Raw genomic sequence first — 19,344 nt, 5'->3', positions numbered from 1 at the left:
TTTCTTTCTGGCTGGCTCCCTGACAATGTGCCTGTTTTCAGACCTGGATGATGATGATAATAATAATTTATTATTTATACCCTGCCCATATGCCTGGGTTTCCTCAGCCACTCTGGGCGGCTTCCAACAGAATATTGAAATACAATAGTCTATTAAACATTAAAAGCTACCCTAAACAGGGCTGCCTTCAGATGGCTTCTAGAAGACTGGTAGTTGTTTTTTTCTTTGACATCTGGTGGGAGGGCGTTCCACAGAGCGGGTGCCACTACCAAAAAAGCCCTCTGCCTGGTTCCCTGTAGCTTGGCTTTTCACAGTGAGGGAACTGCTAGAAGGCCACCGGCGCTGGACCTCAGTGTCTGGGCAGAACGATGGGGGTGGAGACACTCCATCAGGTATACTGGACTGAGGCCATTTAGGGTAATGGGTTTCCTCAGCCATTCTGGGCAGCTTACAGCATGTCTAAAAACATAATAAAAACATCAATCCTTTAAAAACTTCCCAAAACAGGACTGCCTTCAGATGTCTTCTAAAAGTCAAATATTTATTTCCTTGAGATCTGAAGAGAGGGTGTTCGACAGGGCAGGTGACACTACCGAGAAGGCCCTCTGCCTGGTTCCATGTCACTTGGCTTCTCAAAGCAAGGGAACCGCCAGAAGGCCCTTGGCACTGAACCTCAGTGTCCGGGCAGAACAATGGTTCTTCATCATCATCATCATCCCACCCCACACCCTAAAGCCTGAACCTTTTATAAGCCTCTATAGGAAACTCACAAGCACAAGAGCCTTCTTTCCTCCTGTGGTCTCTAGCAATTGGCAATTGGAAGCACTGCTGCTTCTGGCTGTGCAGGCAGAGCATAGCCATAATGGCTAGTATGTTGCACATTTAGAGCCCATTGGGAGCTCTCACATGGCAAACCCACTCCCCCTCGAAATTAGAAAATGCAATGCAAAGTCGGGAATAACATTTGCTTTGACACAGCTTCATCTAGCCTCTGCACAAACAAATGTGAATGCATGCTCCAAAAATGGCAATTGTTGTCAAATCTGAGCTGTTGCGCACAGGTCCTGCTTTGCAGGCTTGGCATTCGGACATCTGGCTAGCCACTGTGAGAACAGGTTGTTGGCCTGATCCAGCAGGGCTCTTCTTAGATTTTTCTGCACACAAATCAGGACGAATGCTCAATAAACAAGTGTTCTAATTGAAGTGCCCTAGTTTTAAAGACGCTCTCAGATTTCTCCAGCATTTGAAGGACCAGATAATTTCTGAGCACACCGCAAAGGTCATGAAATGAACAACAGGTTCCACCTTTTGGGGTTGTTTCCTGTTGTCTGAGGACATATTAGAAGACCTTAAAAGGAAATGTACCTTCACCTACAAAATACAAAAGGGGGGACACACAGCACAACACAACTACACAACAGAAAGGACACAGTTGAACCATATCTTCTAGGAAGTGGCAGGGAACTGAAAACCTGTCTTTTGTTTCTCCTCTTTTCTTCCTGGACAAGCAGTCGTGTGGACATCTCTTCCAAAGCATCTGGAGCCACCTGCCTCCGTCACATAATGAACACCACCAACGTGACACAATGCCTGCCGTGGGAGCTCCACTTTTCCATCCCAATCCTTTGGGGCATCCTCTCAGTAGGCGGGTTGGTCTTCAACAGCATCAGCCTCTGGATCTTCTGGTTTGCCATCAAGCGCTGGAATTCTGGCATCATGCTTCAGTTCAACCTAGCCTTGGTAGACATCATTGTCCTTCCGGTCATGCCATTGATGGTGGCCTATTTCAGCTTGGGAAACCACTGGCCCTTTGGGCAGTTTGTCTGCCAGCTTCAAGTCTTCCTGCTCAGCACCCACCTGTATGGAAGCATCTACTTCCTCATGCTCATCAGCATCCACAGGTACCAAGCCATTGTCCACTACAACGCCAAGACCTTCTGGAGGAAGAAGTCTGCCTTGAAAAAGCTGGTCTTGGTCTTCTGGGCTTTCCTCTTCCTGCAGGGACTTCCACTCTTCTTCTTCCTCAAGACTTCAGTCATCGGCAACTCGGTCAAGTGCCTGAGCATCTACCAGTCAGAGCTGGCTTACCTCTATCTAACATACAGAATCTTCCTGGGGATCTTCTGCTTCCTCATTCCCTTTGGCATCTCTCTGGTGTCCTACGTGATGTTGGGAGCCTACATTGCTAAAATCAGTCAAGCCAATCTCCGAGGCAAGGTGATGAAGACCAAGTCCAAGCAGATGATCACCATCACTCTGGTCATCTTTGGCATCTGCTTCACGCCCCTCCACATCTGCCAGACAGTGGGTTTGATTGTGAGATATTACTGGACATCCTGTGGGCTTCGGTACCGTGTAGAAATAGCTTATTATGTCTCCTTAGTTTTCAGCATGGTCAACTGTTGCTTGGATCCCTTCATCTACAACTTTTCCAATGAGAAATTTTACAAGTCTTTCTCTGTCTCCCTGCAAAGATTGTTCTTTGCCAAGTGTAAGAAAGAAGTCCCTCAGGGTAGAGATTAGACACCATGAGAAGCAATGTTCAGTCAAGCATCAAGGTAGGGCTGAGATCGAAGCAAGAATCTCTGGAGGGTGAATCCTCACATTTTGTCTCTTTGTGGAGCTCCAGTTTGGATTAGGAAAGAAATATCTGTCCAAATTGAGGTACAACCACAAAAATATTTTTCTAGGTAATCTTTGTCCTGAGAAACAATCCTGCAATCTTCATTAATTTTGGCAAATGGTTGTTTGTTTGGTTTATTAAACCAGGTCTGTCTAATGGTCCATCTATTGCAACTGCTCTCTGGAGTTTCAGATAGGAGCCTTTCCTAACCAAAGCAGATGTTCTCTCCCACCTCTTCCCTTGCCCTACTCTTGCTTGCATAATGTGCTCTGCAGCTGCCTTACCTTACATTTTGCTTCTGCTAATTAGGCAGACAGGCTAATGACAGAAATTGCTTGTTCAGCTTTTTTTCTGCTTTCCAATATTTCTCTCCCACAGCCCCAGCAGCCATGAAGGAATTGGACTTCACTGTACTCTTTGCATGGGCAGATGCATATTGTTGCATGCATGGACTTGCATGTCATACAAACATGTCTTTCTTGCTTGTGCATTGAGAATTACAGGGATAGCTTGGGAAGCTACTGAATGCCCTGAGGCTCAGATGTCAAGGGAGGCATCTCAAGCAGGGCCAGTGCACCCATCAGGCAAGGTGAGGCAACAGCTTCAGGTGACAAAATGCACAGGGGCAACAGATCCGACCTTCAAGGATACATAGCAGCCACAGCTGTGGTGTGCTACTTGGGGGCTGGGTGTACTGCCTCCTCGGCAGCTTTCTCCAGTGGCCTCTGATGGTCTTCTCCACCCCACCCCCCACCCAGAAGGAAATGGTGGGTCTGCCCTCTGAGGTCTCCTGGGCTCTGCATCTACCTGGCATGATTCTGAGTGGGTCCCTTCCCCTACCCCACTGACACCCTTTGATTCCACTTCAACCATCAGTTAAGGCTGATTTGATTCCACACACCTTGCCTTGTTCCTGATGTAGATCTTCACTCACCCCTTCTTCCCTGCGGGGGGGAGGGGGAGGGGAGGGAATGCCATTTTTGTGGTTTGCCTTAGGTGCCAAAATGCATTGGGCCAGCCCTGGTGAAAAGTACAGTGGTACCTCGCAAGACGAACGCCTCGCAAGACGGAAAACCCGCTAGACGAAAGGGTTTTCCGTTTTGGAGGCGCTTCGCAAAACGAATTTCCCTATGGGCTTGCCTCGCAAGACGACAGCCCATAGGGAAATCTTCGGGACAGCGGGGAAGCGCAACACGTCTTCCCCGCTGTCCTTGGACCTCCTCTGAAGCCTGGCGGCGGGGCGGGGACACCTCCTCTCGCCGCCGCCGGGCATCGGAAAGATACTCCGATGCCGGGCGGTGGGGCGGGAACCTCTCCCCCCGCTGCCCAGCATCGGAACGATGCCCCGATGCCGGGCGGTGGGGCGGGAACCTCTCATCCCGCCGCCCAGCATCGGAACGATGCCCCGATGCCGGGCGGTGGGGCGGGAACCTCTCACCCCGCCGCCGGGCATCGGAACGATGCCCAGATGCCGGGCGGCGGGCGGGAACCTCTCACCCCGCTGCCGGGCATCGGAACGATGCCCCGATGCCGGGCGGTGGGGCGGGAACCTCTCACCCCGCCGCCGGGCATCGGAACGATGCCCCGATGCCGGGCGGTGGGGCGGGAACCTCTCACCCCGCCGCCCGGCATCGGAACGATGCCCCGATGCCGGGCGGTGGGGCGGGAACGCCTCCCCCCACCGCCCGGCATCGGAACGAGGTCCTGGACCTCTTCTGAAGGCAGGTGGGGGCAAAAGTCTTTGTCCCCCCTGCCTGCCTTCCCAGGGGCTTTTAAATCGCCCCGGACAGCGGAGAAGTCCTCCGCTGTCCCGGGGTTTTTTAAAATGCTGGGGGTGGGACAAAGGCCCTTGTCCCCCCCCCCAGCCTTCAGAAGAGGTCGGGGGACAGACTGTCCCCGGACCTGGTCTGAAGGCGGTTTCCCTAGGAACGCATTAATTGATTTTCAATGCATTCCTATGGGAAACCGTGCATCGCAAGACGAAAAACTCGCAAGACGAAGAGACTTGCGGAATGAATTAATTTCGTCTTGCGAGGCACCACTGTATGTGAGGGGTGGAATATCCTGCTCCAAACTTCCAGGAACCTGGAAGGCAATGCGTGGAGCATGAGGTTGACAAGGGGAGCCCATGTTAACCAGGAAGCCATCCTGGAGGAACTCAATGTGATAAGGAACAAGGGAAATAAAGGGTTGTTACTCAGGAGTAAGAATCTTCTGAGAGTCTGATATGTTATGGATTGTGGAAACCCAGTGAGGGTAGATTGCATTTTAATCTGCTTCATTTTGGGGTTTTTTTTGCTCCAAAGAGAATATCCTGGTTTTCTGTAACTTAAGCATTGCATATCTTTGTCTTAAAAGTCCTTCTTTCTGTTTTAGTAAACTTCAGAACTTGTTTCATAAACCTATTGTAATGGCTTCTTGTTTTAACATCAACACACTTGGACACTATGTACCTCACTACCTCGAGATTCCATGGGCCTAGGGGAATTTGGAGGCTGGTAGATAAGGGGCAGACTTGTGGGAATATTTGAGCTCCTTGCCTGTTGGCAGCTGTGAACTTCAAGGGGGTGGGGGTGGGCCGAGCAAAGGGATGCACTCTGTGTTAGCCACAAACACCCTTCCCTTGGATGGCAGGGGACCCAATGCAGCTGGGAGGTGGCCAGCACACACATCCTTAAAAAGAGGGTTTTATTGGAAAATTCTGTAGTTTAACAAAAATACAAATATCATGGGGAAAGTAGTAGCAAGCAAAAACGGGTTACAGAATCAGATAGTGCATCTGTTGTAAAATAAATACATTAGAAGTGTTACAGAAAAATCTAGGTGCAAGGCTGCTCAGTCACCCAGCTCATCGGGCAGAGCCCGCGGGTCCCTGCAAAATAAAGGAAGGAGTCCAGCCACCAACCAGAGCAAATAGCTGTAGTCCAAAGTTCATTGCGCAACAGGTTCAAAGAGGAATTTTGAACCCCGAGGATGGGGTGACAAGGACTTTTAAAACTTTCCCACCATATCCCAGAATACAGTTTGTACAGCATCATTGCTACAGCATTGCTACATCACTGACATGTCAGGAAAGGGGAGGGGTAGACAGGGGTTTCACAAGTTCAACCTTGGCAAACATGTCCAGACAAGTCCTTGGTACAAGATTAGCATAAGCAGACATGTCAGCAGCAAGACCCACATATAAGATTAGCATAGGCAAACACCCACCCAAAGTACAATAGAACCTCCTCTGCATGTCTGGAGCCTGAGGCAAGTCTGCTGATGAGATTTGGCTTCCCTTGGAGAACAATGAGCCCAGCAATTGTCACCTCTGGGCATTTCCTGGGGTAGGAGGTGTGGATACATGTCTTCAAGCTTGGGGAGGTGGCAGGGGAAAGAGTCCTTTTTCCAAGGGCAAAACAGTGTTGGAATGGAGGTGTTGGTTTTATACGATTCACAAAGCTAGGTATATTCTGTCAAGTCCAAAGGATGCATTCAGGCATTATATTTGTAACTGTTAACAACTTTAAAGATGTGCCCCCCCCCTTCCGTAATTTCCGTAACTGTAGTGAGATGATTTATTTGTAAGTTAAGTCCTTAAACTCAGTTTTTAAAGTTATTTAGGGCCACTGACTGCAGCTGCATGAATAAGTACTGTCTTTTTCTCTCTCCTGAACCCTCTGACATTCAGCTTCACCACCTGTCCATGAGTTCTATCTAGCATTATGAGAGACTGAGCAAAAATTTTCTCTGTCCACTTTCTCCATGCCATGTGTAATTTAATAAACTTCTACCATGTCCCCTCTTGCTCATCTTTTCTCTAAACTGTTGTTAGTTTAGTTGTGTCCGACTCTTCATGACCCCCTGGACCAGAGCACACCAGGCCCTCCTGTCTTCCACTGCCTCCCGCAGTTTGGTCAAACTCATGCTGGTAGCTTCGAGAACACTGTCCCACCATCTCGTCCTCTGTCGTCCCCTTCTCCTTGTGCCCTCCATCTTTCCCAGCGTCAGGGTCTTTTCCAGGGAGTCTTCTCTTCTCATGAGGTGGCCAAAGTACTGGAGCCTCAGCTTCAGGATCTGTCCTTCCAGTGAGCACTCAGGGCTGATTTCCTTAAGAATGGAGAGGTTTGATCTCCTTGCAGCCCATGGGACTCTCAAGAGTCTCCTCCAGCACCATAATTCAAAAGCATCCATTCTTCGGCGATCAGACTTCTTTATGGTCCAGCTCTCACTTCCATACATCACTTCTCTAAACTAAGAAGACGCAAATGCTCCAAAATATCATTGGGTATATGACACACACACACACCCAATTCCAAGCAGATATTCACAGTCATGATGGCATACAAAGATGCTTCTCAAAAACTGAGATTCTCAGGGATTGAGATTATGTGTGCAAAATTGCAGTCCTCTCTCATTTTCTCTTCCTTCTTTTTCTCTCTCTCTTTTATTCACATTTCCATAGAATTACAGCACACACCGGCATTACAACCAAGAGGAATTTCTGCCACCCTCTGGTGTGAAACCATGGAAACTGGATTCTATATTGAGGGTGGAATCCTAAACACACTTGCAAGGGATTAAACTCCGTTGAACACAGTGAGGCTTTCTCCTGAGTAGGGTTCCCCAGGATTGGAGCACAAGCTTTCCTTCAAGGTGCATGGTTGTTTTTTTTAAATTGAGCATTCATGACACCGTGTGTCGATGATGATATCAAAGCTGTCACACATGTTCCTTCTTTCGGTACTGTGTGTACCTGGGAAAATATCAGAGGACATTCTGCTTCTTTTCCAGTTTCAACATGTGCTGCAACTTCTTGCTGAAATCCTGGAACCTTTTGTGCCACAAATGGTCAGGGCTTTTTGTTATCTGTCTGCTTTTGTCGTGTTCTAACACAATACCGTATTTTTCACTCTATAGGATGCACCTGACCTTAGGACGCACCTAGTTTTAGAGGGGGAGAACAAGTAAAAAAAATTCTCTCCCTCTCTGCACAGCGCCCCTTCAGCGAAGCAGAGAGGGAAAGCTGCGCAGCGCCTCTCCAGCAAAGCGAAGCCAGGAGAGCAAGAGGGATCGGTGTGCACTGATCCCTCTTGCTCTCCAGGCTTCAGCGAAAGCAGCGTGAAGCCTCGGAGCATGGTGGGAGCGCTCCCGCTGCACTTCGGAGGCTTCGTGTTGCTTTCGCTGAAGCCATGGAGCCTGCGTTCGCTCCATAAGACGCACACACATTTCCCCTTAATTTTTGGAGGGGGAAAAGTGTGTCTTATAGAGCGAAAAATACGGTAGTTCCTCTCTGCGGTAACAGTGCAGAAGCATCACAGAACGACTAATAAAACAGTATGATGTACTGTATAACAGCTCTCCTGGTTCTCAGTAATCTCTCCCAGCCCTACTTGGAGATGCCAGAATGAGGTCACCTTCTCAGAGGAAAAGCATGCCTGCGTTATCTGAGCTGGGTGCCAGATTCAGCAAGAACAGGGTGCCTGCTCTCTATCACTCAAGGCAGGGTTTGACCTGCATAAACATTCTTTACAGATTCTTCTTTTTTTGTGTTTTTAATAATATTTATTACTTTTACAACAATTTAAACACTACCAAAAAAAAAAACAAAGAAAAAACAATACATTACAATACAAAAACACTACATAACACTAAAACATTAAACTAACAAGACAAAACAAAAACAATTTAAAAACACATCAAAAAAAGAAAAAAGATTCAATATCTTATCTTTCTTTCACATATTTCAACGACCTCCTCACACCTCCCTTTTTGTATTCCACTTCTATTAATTATTTCAGCAATTCCTTTCCATCTTCCCCTGTTTTCTATCCTATAATTATCTTAACACAAACTAACCTTATTTTTTCCTTTAATGTTCTATTAATCTATTTATACTTAATTCCTTATAACCTTTCTACTAAAGCCATATAACTTCATTCCAACATTCTTCTAACATTCATTAATTTTACAATATTTCTGTAAATAGTCTTTAAACTTTTTCCAGTCTTCTTCCACCGACTCTTCTCCCTGGTCTCGGATTCTGCCAGTCATTTCCGCCAATTCCATATAGTCCATCAACTTCATCTGCCATTCTTCCCGGGTGGGTAAATCTTGTGTCTTCCAATATTTTGCGATGAGTATTCTTGCTGCTGTTGTTGCATACATAAAAAAAGTTCTATCCTTCTTTAATACCAATTGGCTGACCATGCCCAGGAGAAAGGCCTCTGGTTTCTTCAAGAAGGTATATTTAAATACCCTTTTTATTTCATTATAAATCATCTCCCAGAATGTCTTAATCCTTGGGCATGTCCACCAAAGATGAAAGAATGTACCTTCAGTCTCCTTACATTTCCAACATTTATTGTCAGGCAAATGGTAAATTTTTTCAAGCTTGACTTGGCGTCATGTACCACCTATAAATCATTTTCATTAAATTTTCTCTTAGGGCATTACATGCTGTGAATTTCATACCTGTGGTCCATAACTGTATCCCAGTCAGCCAACATCTTGTGCCCATTTAATCATAGCTGATTTCACCGTTTCATCCTGGGTGTTCCATCATTCTTTACAGATTCTTAATATCTGTATTCCAGTGTTAGAAACTGAGATATGAAAGCTAGGAGCTAAATGGCACCTTAAACCGAGGTTACAGGCACAACAACGGAATGTCTCCCCACTCCCCTAACATTTTTAAAATGGTCTCTTCTCCAGTCTTCAGAGAGTAGCTGGAAGTGGGGAGGCAGAAAAAGGTCCTGCTTTCCTTTCACTCTGCAGTTTTAATCTGAAATCTTAGGCGCAGTACTGCACCCAGAGCTCACGCTAATGAAATCCGCTGTTGCAAAATGCGCCTAGAACCATGGGAGTTTTGAACACTGCTATATTCTTATATCTAATATTCTTAATATGGTTTGAGAAAGCTGATTCTCCTAATAGCCTTTCACGCTCTCTCTCTCTTTTTTTACAGTTTTTACATCTCTTCACATTTAGTCTATCAAAGTGTATACTATAATTCCTGTCCTGTCTATTTAGTTCAATGGATATACTCTCAGTAGGACTAATCATGGGATGCAATCCATGCTGGTTTTGTTGTCTGTTACATGTGGTCTTTGATGCAAACTGCTCATCTAAGTTTGCATCTTGGGGCGGTTTGCTGCTAAGAGACAATAAAGCAGAAACAAAACAGTTATAATGGTGTCTTCTCCTTCTTTGTATAATGCTTTTAGTGTGCATGACACACTTCAGGATATGAGGACAGTTTCCTGCCCTGGGGAGCATACAATTGAAAACTCATAACACAGTGCAATAACAGGAGAAAGGGCGGTACGAGAGCGAAAATACTTTCTCAGCAGCAGCTGGGGGAAACGCAATGTCTCCCTCAAAGTAGGAGATCTCCCTCTTCATCCAGAAATGAGCAATAATCTCAAAAAAGCTTTCTGGGTTAGTTGTAAATATGAACTTGGCCACGAGGTGTTGCTCAAGGTTAAATAATGTCTTGAACTGGAGCTGTGGGGAGTTACAGGGACTAAAGTTTATTGTAGGGGGAAGGGAACATCTGTGGCTTTTCAAACAATGTTTCTGGTCTCCAGCTCCCATTAGCCCCAAGCCAGCAAGACTGGTGGCCAAGGGTGATGGGAATTGTAGTCCAGAAACACCTGTAGGGGCACAGTTCCTCCCACCCCAGTCTTGTCGTTATTTATTTAATGTATTTATATCCCACCTCTCTCCCAAGCTGGGATCCAAGACAGCTCTCAACATCTCCCAACCTTACAAAATCTAATGTTATAAAAACAGACCGGTTAAAAGCAATAATTATAATGGCAGCCTGGTTGTCAGCATCACCTGCACCTTAGCTGTCAAAAGTGTGTCTTGAAGAGGAAGGTCTGAGCCTGCCGTCAGAAGAATAACAAAGAGGGAGCCATCCTCTTGGGAGGAAATCTCACAATATGGAGGGCCAGCACGGAATAGCCTCTCTCTCATGACACCACCAACTAAGCTTCTGATGTTGATGAGCGGGGTGCCAACTTGAATAAAATATTGTGGGGGCCCAGGTAAGCCCCGCCCTGCATAATCAATCGCATGACGCAGTGCACACAGACCATTTGAATGGGAATGACCATTAACATTGTGGGGGCCTGACCCCCTCAAATAATTTACTGTGGGGGGGCAAAGCCCTCACAGCCCCTAGGAGTTGGCTCCTATGTTGATGGGACCAAGATGAGGTGCTCATCCAATGATCTTAGCACTCAGGCAGTTTCATATACAGTAGGGAGTTTGATCTTTCAGGAAACCTGGGCCCAACCTTGCCCTCTCTCCCTCTCTCTCTCTTTCTGTGTGTTTCCCTGAATACCTCCATATACACTTTGAAATGAATGTGTACAAGAAGTACTCTCTCTGTGTGTGGGTCCTTTTACTCCATTATTGTTTACCATTTAGGGTAATTATGTCCTCCCATTTGTTAAAAAATTATATGGTTCTGATCTCCATAATCAACCAACACTTTTAGCTGTGTTTCATGGCATTTTTATTTCTTCAGCTGCTATTGTTAGGAGGGATAAGGGAGACATTTAATTCAGTTCACATTTAAAGGCAAACCTACCTAATTCTGCAATGTCCAAAAGCAATATGTAAACCAAAACACAGCCGTCCAAAGTTCACACTTCTCCAAATTATGCAGTGCCATTCTCCAGTCAAGCAATATAAAAATGCACATACAGTGGTACCTCGGGTTACATACGCTTCAGGTTACATACGCTTCAGGTTACAGACTCCGCTAACCCAGAAATAGTACCTCGGGTTAAGAACTTTGCTTCAGGATGAGAACAGAATCGTGCTCCGGCAGTGCGGCAGCAACGGGAGGCCCCATTAGCTAAACTGGTGCTTCAGATTAAGAACAGTTTCAGGTTAAGAACGGACCTCCGGAATGAATTAAGTACTTAACCCGAGGTACCACTATATTAATGAAAACCTTTGTCACTCGAGGCACTGGAGGCCTTGATGGTTAGGAATGCCTTCTGCCAGCTTTGGCTGGTTAAGACTGCTAGGACCATTCCTGGACTGAGATGGTTTGGACGCTGCATTCTTGGCATTGTTAACCCCAGAAATGGATTACCACAGCACTCTATATATTGGGCATCTCTTGGGCGTCACCGCTGAGAGTATCATTTGCCCCAGAGGTGCACCTAGCTTGTGCTGGCAACCAGGCTTTTAGTGTGGCAGCTCCAGCCTTCTAGAATCAATTGCCAGCTGAAATTAGACAGGCACCCAGAGTCAAAACGCTTAGGCAGCTAATGAAGACGTCAGAGAGAGAAGAGGGAGCCCAACAGTAGGTGGAGCCAGAGCCAAGGACAGGCACAGCCAACTCATTCTAGGGTTGTTGTTTTTTATATTTTATTTACCATTGCATTCCTTTTACACCTTTCCTCCAAGAAGCTCAAGGCGGCCTATTTAGTTTCACTCCCCTTTCCAATTAGATCCTCACAACAACCTGGGGAGACAGGTTAGGCTGAGAGGCAGTGACTGGCCCAAGGTCACCTAGTGACCTACATGCCTGAGTGGAGATTTGAATCCTGTTCTCCCAGGTCCTAGTCCAACACTCTAACCACTGCACCACACTCCTCCTCCTTGCTGCTTTGTACAAGGGCAGCACTGAGACTAAGAAGGAGGAAACTTACAGCCAGGGCCACCCCCTGGGTTGTTTGTAAGAAAGAAGGCAGGCAAGTGGGGACAAGCTAAGGGCAGGCTAAGGTTGGTTGGGGAGTGCCCCATTCACCCGGGTGCATCAGCCTTCACTGGTCTTGGGTCAACTCTGCTCCTGGATACAAGCACATATATTTATATATGTGGAGGGTTAGGTTCAGGAACCCGGGGTTGCATCTTCTGGCCCAACCCCCTGACTGACACACAGCATAGGCTCCACCTGTCCAGGCAATGGTGACTCTAGGGCAGGCATCCCTAACCTGCGGCCCTCCAGATGTTTTGGCCTACAAAACTAACTAGCTAACAGGACCAGTGGTCAGGGATGATGGGAATTGTAGTCCAAACATCTGGAGGGCTGAAGGTTGGGAATGCCTGCTCTAGGGCCTTCCAGGTGTTTGGATGAGATGTTGTTGGACCACAGTTCCCATCATCCTTGATCACTAGCAATACTGGCCAGGCCTGATGGGGAATGGAACTCGGTGACACTTGGAGGACCATGGTTTTATTTTGCATTGTTATTTCTTAATTTTTTTGTATTTTAATCCCACCCTTCGTCATCCTAAGGGCAGGTTAGGAAGCAGTTAGAATAACAAACAATAAACCTAAAGCAAACTGAAGAATACACACACATATACATATATATACTGGACCCAAACCCAGTACTTCCAGCAGCAGAAACTAATGCTATGAAGTCAAAGAGCCTGACCAAACAGATAGGTCTAAACCTGCAATGGAGGTTCCCAATCCCTGATCTACAGAGACACCTAAATGCAATGAAATCTGATCCATTGTGCCAAATGGGGCAAGACAAATCCAAGCAAATCAGGATTAATGTGAGATGAAAGCTCAATGACCTATAACCTTCCTGAAAACAAATAAAAACAAATGCTGAATAAAGAGCAGAAATTGTCTAAGCTCCATGTAAGCTTTGGAAAGGGAAATCTGGGGGAATGCTAGATGGATGTGTCATCTAGAGGAGCCCTCACAGAGAGGGGAAGGAGGGGTCCTTGAATCAAGTCCACACCCATGCCCCTACCAGAGTTGCAAATTGGCATAACAAAAAAAAGTGTGTGCTAACTGCAGTCACACAATTTCACAATCTCATCTAGTTTGTCTCAGAGTCAAAGCAAAGCCCAGCTCACCCCTCCAGCCATGATAATTGCCCCATTTGCACCAAGCAGCAATTAAAGGCTCTTTCCTAAAGATTGTAGAGCATTCTAATTAGGGTCTCTCTGGATGCAATGAAACCACAAGTGTTCCTTCCTGCTTGAGTAAGGAAAAATGGGGGGAAAGTGGGTCAGACCCACAGCTCATGGCTACAGTGCTTTCTTTTTTTATATAAGTACACAGATATGTGTCTTTGTGAACCACCTGCTGGAAGGGGAGTTATGCATAAACCCACATCTACAGACACTGGGACAGCACCCTGCTGTCAGTGGTGGTTAGAAATGAATGGGGCAGTAAGCAGAGTAGCTAATAGGAGCTAGAGACAGGTGGTTCACTGGAGGTGGAGTCCTCTTATTCTGTTTTTCTCCCCCATCCTCCTCCTCTACAAAAACACAGGAGATGCATAAGCAATTGTCAGATGCAAGCACCAGATATTTAAGACCCAAACACCAAGCAGAACAGCCAGACACCAATGAATTTTACAGTTCTACAAAGTCGGCATCAAATGCCTAGATGTACCTGTGGTTATTCAGTTGAGTTCAGTTGATCCCAGGCTTCTGAAACTAGAAGTATTACCGTATCTCCTGGGATCCTTCTTTGTTGCTGAGCTGTTTTTACATGGCTGCTTCTTGCTAATATTTAACCTACTTCTTCCTTCCTCAGAGGCAATTGGGAGCAATTAACTTCCCTCTCCTCCAGGGTAAATGGTAGTTACACTAAACCATTACCTGATTCCATTGCAGCCTGATTTGCTCATAAACTCCTCAGCCAAAAGAGTTTACCAGGTCCAAGATATCTGCTCCGTGTCCTGGGCAGGGTCGTGAGCATTTTTATTTTTCTCTCTGTGCCAAAGACAGAGAGGTAAGTTTACAACTGGAGACACAACACAGCATACACCTTGTGTTATATTCCTATATTTAGAGGAAGGCACAGAAGGGAATGTGAGCCTGCAATAAAAATGATTCGAGTATCAATTCTGCAACCGTAGCTTCAGCTTCACTGGTGAAGCAGGATTTCTACTACTGGTATATGGGCAGGAGAGGGTTGTGCATCAAGTCTGATTCTTTGCATTTCTAATTAAAGACTCTGCCAGCTTGCAAACACCAACTTCAATGGCTTTTAAAGGAAGCTGGGCTCTGGCCCCATCTGCACTATATATTTAAAGCAGTACCATACCACTTCCCCCAGTTCTGGCTTCCTCCAAATAATCCTGGACACTTTAGTTTGGTATGATACAGCTTTATAGTGTTGACAGAGCCCAATTCAGGGGTGCAGAATCTCTGGCCAATGGGCCAAATTCAGCCCACAAGACCTTTGAGTCCAAGCCACACTCATCTGATTGGTAGAGCTTACCTAGTGCAGTGCCTTGCCCAGGCAGTTTGTTTTCAGATCATACAGGCAAAACCTGACACAACTGTGACATTAGGTGACTGACAGGTGACTGACAGGCCCACAAATGATGTGGGAAGATAAGGTCCTAGCCAACTAGATCCAGTTTCTTCTTGTTGTTGTTTAGTCGTTTAGTCGTGTCCGACTCTTTGTGACCCCATGGACCAGAGCACGCCAGCCACTCCTGTCTTCCACTGCCTCCCACAGTTTGGTCAAACTCAGCTAAGTAGCTTCGAGAACACTGTCCAAACATCTTGTCCTCTGTCATCCCCTTCTCCTTGTGCCCTCCATCTTTCCCAGCATCAGGGTCTTTTCCAGGGAGTCTTCTCTTCTCATGAGGTGGCCAAAGTATTGGAGCCTCAGCTTCAGGATCTGTCCTTTCAGTGAGCACTCAGGGTTGATTTCCTTCAGAATGGATAGGTTTGTTCTTCTTGCAGTCCATGGGACTCTCAAGAGTCTCCTCCAGCACCATAATTCAAAAGCATCAATTCTTCAGCGATCAGCCTTCTTTGTGGATCCAGTTCCTTACTTCTGGACAAATCTGTGGAAGATGTCGCTATCAACGTATGCTACTCATTATGATGGCTATATGATACTGTCCAGGTCCAGAGACAATTTGACTCTGAATATCAGTTGCTGAGGTAACAGCAGCTCAAGATAAGTGGACCACTGTTCCAATGAAGAGATTGGGTTCCCTTTTGGCTCCACGGATCTGCTCCTTTTCAGAATCAGCCTTGTGGGTCAAAACTGGATAATGGGCAGGGAGCCACCTACTTTTCAGTCACACGACATCATTGTGATGTGACATAATTTGACAGGTGGACAGGGCTACTCATCTGTCAAATTCCCTTTTCTGGGGTTCCTTCTTGGAAACCACACCACAAGGGTTGTTGTCAGCCCCATGTCTGGTGCTTTGTGATAACGACTGAGGGGGTGTGGGTGGCTTAGATTACGTGCACATTTAGAGGCAAACCTAACTAAATCTGCACTTTCTGAAACAATGCATGAACCGAAACAGCCATCTTTCAGAATACAGACTTCTCCAAACATTGCATTGCAGTTCTCCAGCCAAGTAATGTGTACTAATTCGCACACAGAAGTGTGTCTGCTAGGATAAATTCATCCATGAAACGCTGGTGATTTTTCACTAGGGCGTTAAAAAAAAAAAGAATTTGCAGACTGATGCAGAAAGGTGGAGAACAGAAGATTAGAAGAATGAGAAGCAAGGAACCTGCTGACAGATTCACCCATTCCCACTCTGCTGGGAGCTGAACCTGGGGCCTTCTGCATGCAAAGCAAATGATCTTCCACTGAGCCACAGCCTTCCCTCTGCGGTGAAATGTTAGGCAATTGGTGACACCTGTAGAACCTGACACTATTCACAGCAGAAATGAAAACTCTAATCAGGGTGCCTGTGTTGTATCAAGTCCAACAAATCATTAAAAATATAATAGCAATAGCAATAGTAATAACAGTTCACCTGGCGGCCTGTGAAACAGCCCCACCCAAAGCTGATCTCCCCATCTGCCAGCTTGGGTGTTGACCTGACAATGTCTCAAAACTTGTTGGCTGCTTAATTCTTCTGAAAAACATAGATGATGGACACCTCCCTTGAGCTTTCTACATCTGCAATAGGTGTGTCCTGAATATAACCTACTTGGCCTGGGAAAACAAGAGAAGGAGACAGATGCCAGTCTTGTAAAACAACAGCAACAACAGCACAATGTTATCTTGAGAAGAGTCTAAGAACCCTTATAGATTAGGCCAAAGGCCGAAATAAGTGTCTGGGAGAATTTATGGAAGGGGGGCGGATTAAAATTTACTGCACTGAAGGAAAACTATATGAAAATGATCTATAGGTGGCATTTAAAACCAAGTAAATTCGCTAAGCCATGCAAGACTGAAACTGATACAGTGGTACCTCAGGATGTGAACTGGAGCCCCGTTCGCATCCTGATTAGAACGTAAGATGCGATGGCGCGTCTGTGCGTGCGCAGGTCACGTTTTGCTGCTTCCACGCATGCGCGTGAAGTCATTTTGAGCGTCTGCGCATGCGTGAGAGGCGAAACTCAGAAGTAACACGCTCCGTTACTTCTGGGTTGCCAAGGAGCGCAACCCGAAAGCGCTCAACCTGAAGCACATTCAACCCGAGGTATGACTGTACTTGTTGGAAATGTAAAGAAAAAAGAAGGTACATTTTATCATTTGTGGTGGACATGCAAAAGGGTTAAAAAAAACTTATGGGAAATGATATGTAATGAGTTGGGGAAAAAATGTTTAAAAAGACATTTGTCAAAACCCCAGAAGCTTTTCTTTTAGGTATAACAGATGTAAATATACCCAGGGAACACAAATCTCTTTTTAGGTATGCAACTATAGATGCACAAATAGTGTGTGCTCAGAGATGGAGGGAAGATGGAGGAAAGAAGAACGGCAGACAAAGTTAATAGAATATATAGAAATGGCAAGACTGACAAACAGAATAAGAGATCAGGATAAAAAAAACTATTTGAGGAAGACTGGAAATATTTTATGGAGTATTTAGAGACATATTGTAAACATAATAAGAAGTTAACAGTAACAAAATAAATTCAGCAGTAAAAAAACCATAAAAATTGGGTGCCTCCTTTTTTATTTTTTCCTTCTCCACAATATTATTGCGTGTCACCCCAATCTCTGAGCAGTGTGAGATTCCAGGGGTTCTGGGCACTTCCAGGGCTCATGTTTCCTTTGGAATTAGAGACACAGCAGAGACGGTGGTGTCTTTTGGATATATGGTTCATTTACACATTAAAGAACCTGAGCCTGCAATGGAGCAGTTCGCAGCATTAACACTCCAAGAGAGACTTGCTTCCCTCCTAGCTGCAGCCTTGGATTAAAACAGAAATCAGTTCTGCTTCCAAGCCTGCAGCTTTTCTTCCAACTTCTAGCTCCCATCATTCAACTCTTATCTCTGGCCTTTGTCTTTCTAGCTACCTGCAAGTTGAGGGAGGCATTTGCTGCCTGGCACAGAGCTACTCCCTTTACCTCATCAGGTCCATTACCTCACCAGGAAGCTAGCCTGGCTATTCCAGAAATTAGATAGGGGCCCAGGCATTAGAAAGGTCTCAGCATCAACCCTATCCCCCCACCCCCAAAAACTAATAACACTATCCTTTGTGGGGCAGGGCAGCCTGGGGACAATGTTAAGAGGAGACGTTGTGCCTTTTGGCAGTGAAGACTTATTAAAGAGCCCTAAGATAATGTTGTCAAAGGAATTTACAGTATTGCCCAATGCTAGGCTCCCCCACAGTTCCTCTGCTATCTTTAGTTCATGCTGCGGTAAATCCACCATATTTTAACTGCACAAAATTAACTTGTTTTTAATGTTTCTAGTATGGGTAGTGGAGGAATGTGATGCAGTTTGCATTTACAGTGGTACCTCGGGTTAAGAACTTAATTCGTTCCGGAGCTCCGTTCTTAACCTTAAACTGTTCTTAACCTGAGGTACCACTTTTGCTAATGGGGCCTCCTGCTGCCACTGCGTCGCTGCTGCACGATTTCTGTTCTCATCCTGAAGCAAAGTTCTTAACCTGAAGCACTATTTCTGGGTTAGCGGAGTCTGTAACCTGAAGCGTCTGTAACCCGAGGTACCATTGTAAAGGCGAATCTATTGATATTGCACTTTCTGAAATAATATACAAACTGAAACACAGCCATCCTCTGAAATATGCACTAACCTGAATTTTGCAGTGCAGTTCTCCATCCAACCAGTGTTAACAAAAATGCATATATCAGGTAAAAGTGTGTCTATAGATGAAGATATTGTTGAAAGCAACATAGCAAAAATGCATTAAATTAGAAGAAATTGCCTTTAAAAAAAAGAAGAAGTCTGTTAGTGAAAGCAGCATAGGAAAATGGGTGTTGAATGTTCAGGAGGAGAATTGAATTTAAGATTGGGAAAATCTTTCCTTTGTTCTCTTAAGGACTCATCACTCAGGCTGGCCTGGCTATTCCAGCAATTGAATCCTTGCTGGATACAGGAATCAAAAGAGGACTCAAACATTCAGCCTAACATGCCCCCCCAACCCCCTAACACTCTTTGAAGTCCATGGAGTGAGTCAGGCTGCCAGCCCCCACCCCAACCGTTGTGCCTGCACCTTTACAGCAGTAGCCCATCTGCAAAAGTTTAGTAGTTGAAACCTTTTAACTCCTATCATTCTTGTTCTACCTCTAGGCCAAGAAGTGATTTTCTGGCTAATCTTCTCTGTGCTTGGAATGCAACCTTGATTGTATTCACAGCATTAAACCATCACACAACGGCAACCTTTCCCATGGATACTATTGCAAGCTTTGGGGGGGGGGGGGAGGAGGCAGAATTTGTCTGCCTCAGCACCATACATTTAAAACACAGTTAAAGAGTGTACACAAACACACACACATGCCCAGTAATTTGTGGACCCCTGACCATTAGGTCCAGTCGTGGCCAACTCTGGGGTTGCGGC

General features: G+C 45.8%; 2 protein-coding genes across 2 annotated transcripts in view; one reads left to right on the top strand and one right to left on the bottom strand.

The window, feature by feature from the left end:
* Window positions 1-19,344, bottom strand: part of SLC31A2 (solute carrier family 31 member 2) — a 989,995-nt gene that overhangs the window by 58,385 nt on the left and 912,266 nt on the right. The gene's annotated exons all lie outside the window — the stretch shown is intronic.
* LOC114589575 (P2Y purinoceptor 2-like) lies at window positions 1,517-2,808 on the top strand. The gene has a single exon (XM_028716046.2). It carries the CDS (start codon window positions 1,564-1,566, stop codon window positions 2,521-2,523), a length of 960 nt encoding a protein of 319 aa, XP_028571879.2. The 5' UTR covers window positions 1,517-1,563; the 3' UTR covers window positions 2,524-2,808.

This window comes from Podarcis muralis, chromosome Z (genome assembly GCF_964188315.1).
Source record: "Podarcis muralis chromosome Z, rPodMur119.hap1.1, whole genome shotgun sequence".
NCBI classification, from domain to species: domain Eukaryota; kingdom Metazoa; phylum Chordata; class Lepidosauria; order Squamata; family Lacertidae; genus Podarcis; species Podarcis muralis.
The sequence above is the reverse complement of the archived record's forward strand: the minus strand, read 5'-3'. Positions and strand labels throughout refer to the sequence as shown.

Excerpts from the sequence above, each read along its gene's own strand:
- LOC114589575 (XM_028716046.2), top strand. The coding sequence starts at position 1,564 with ATGAACACCACCAACGTGACACAATGCCTGCCGTGGGAGCTCCACTTT.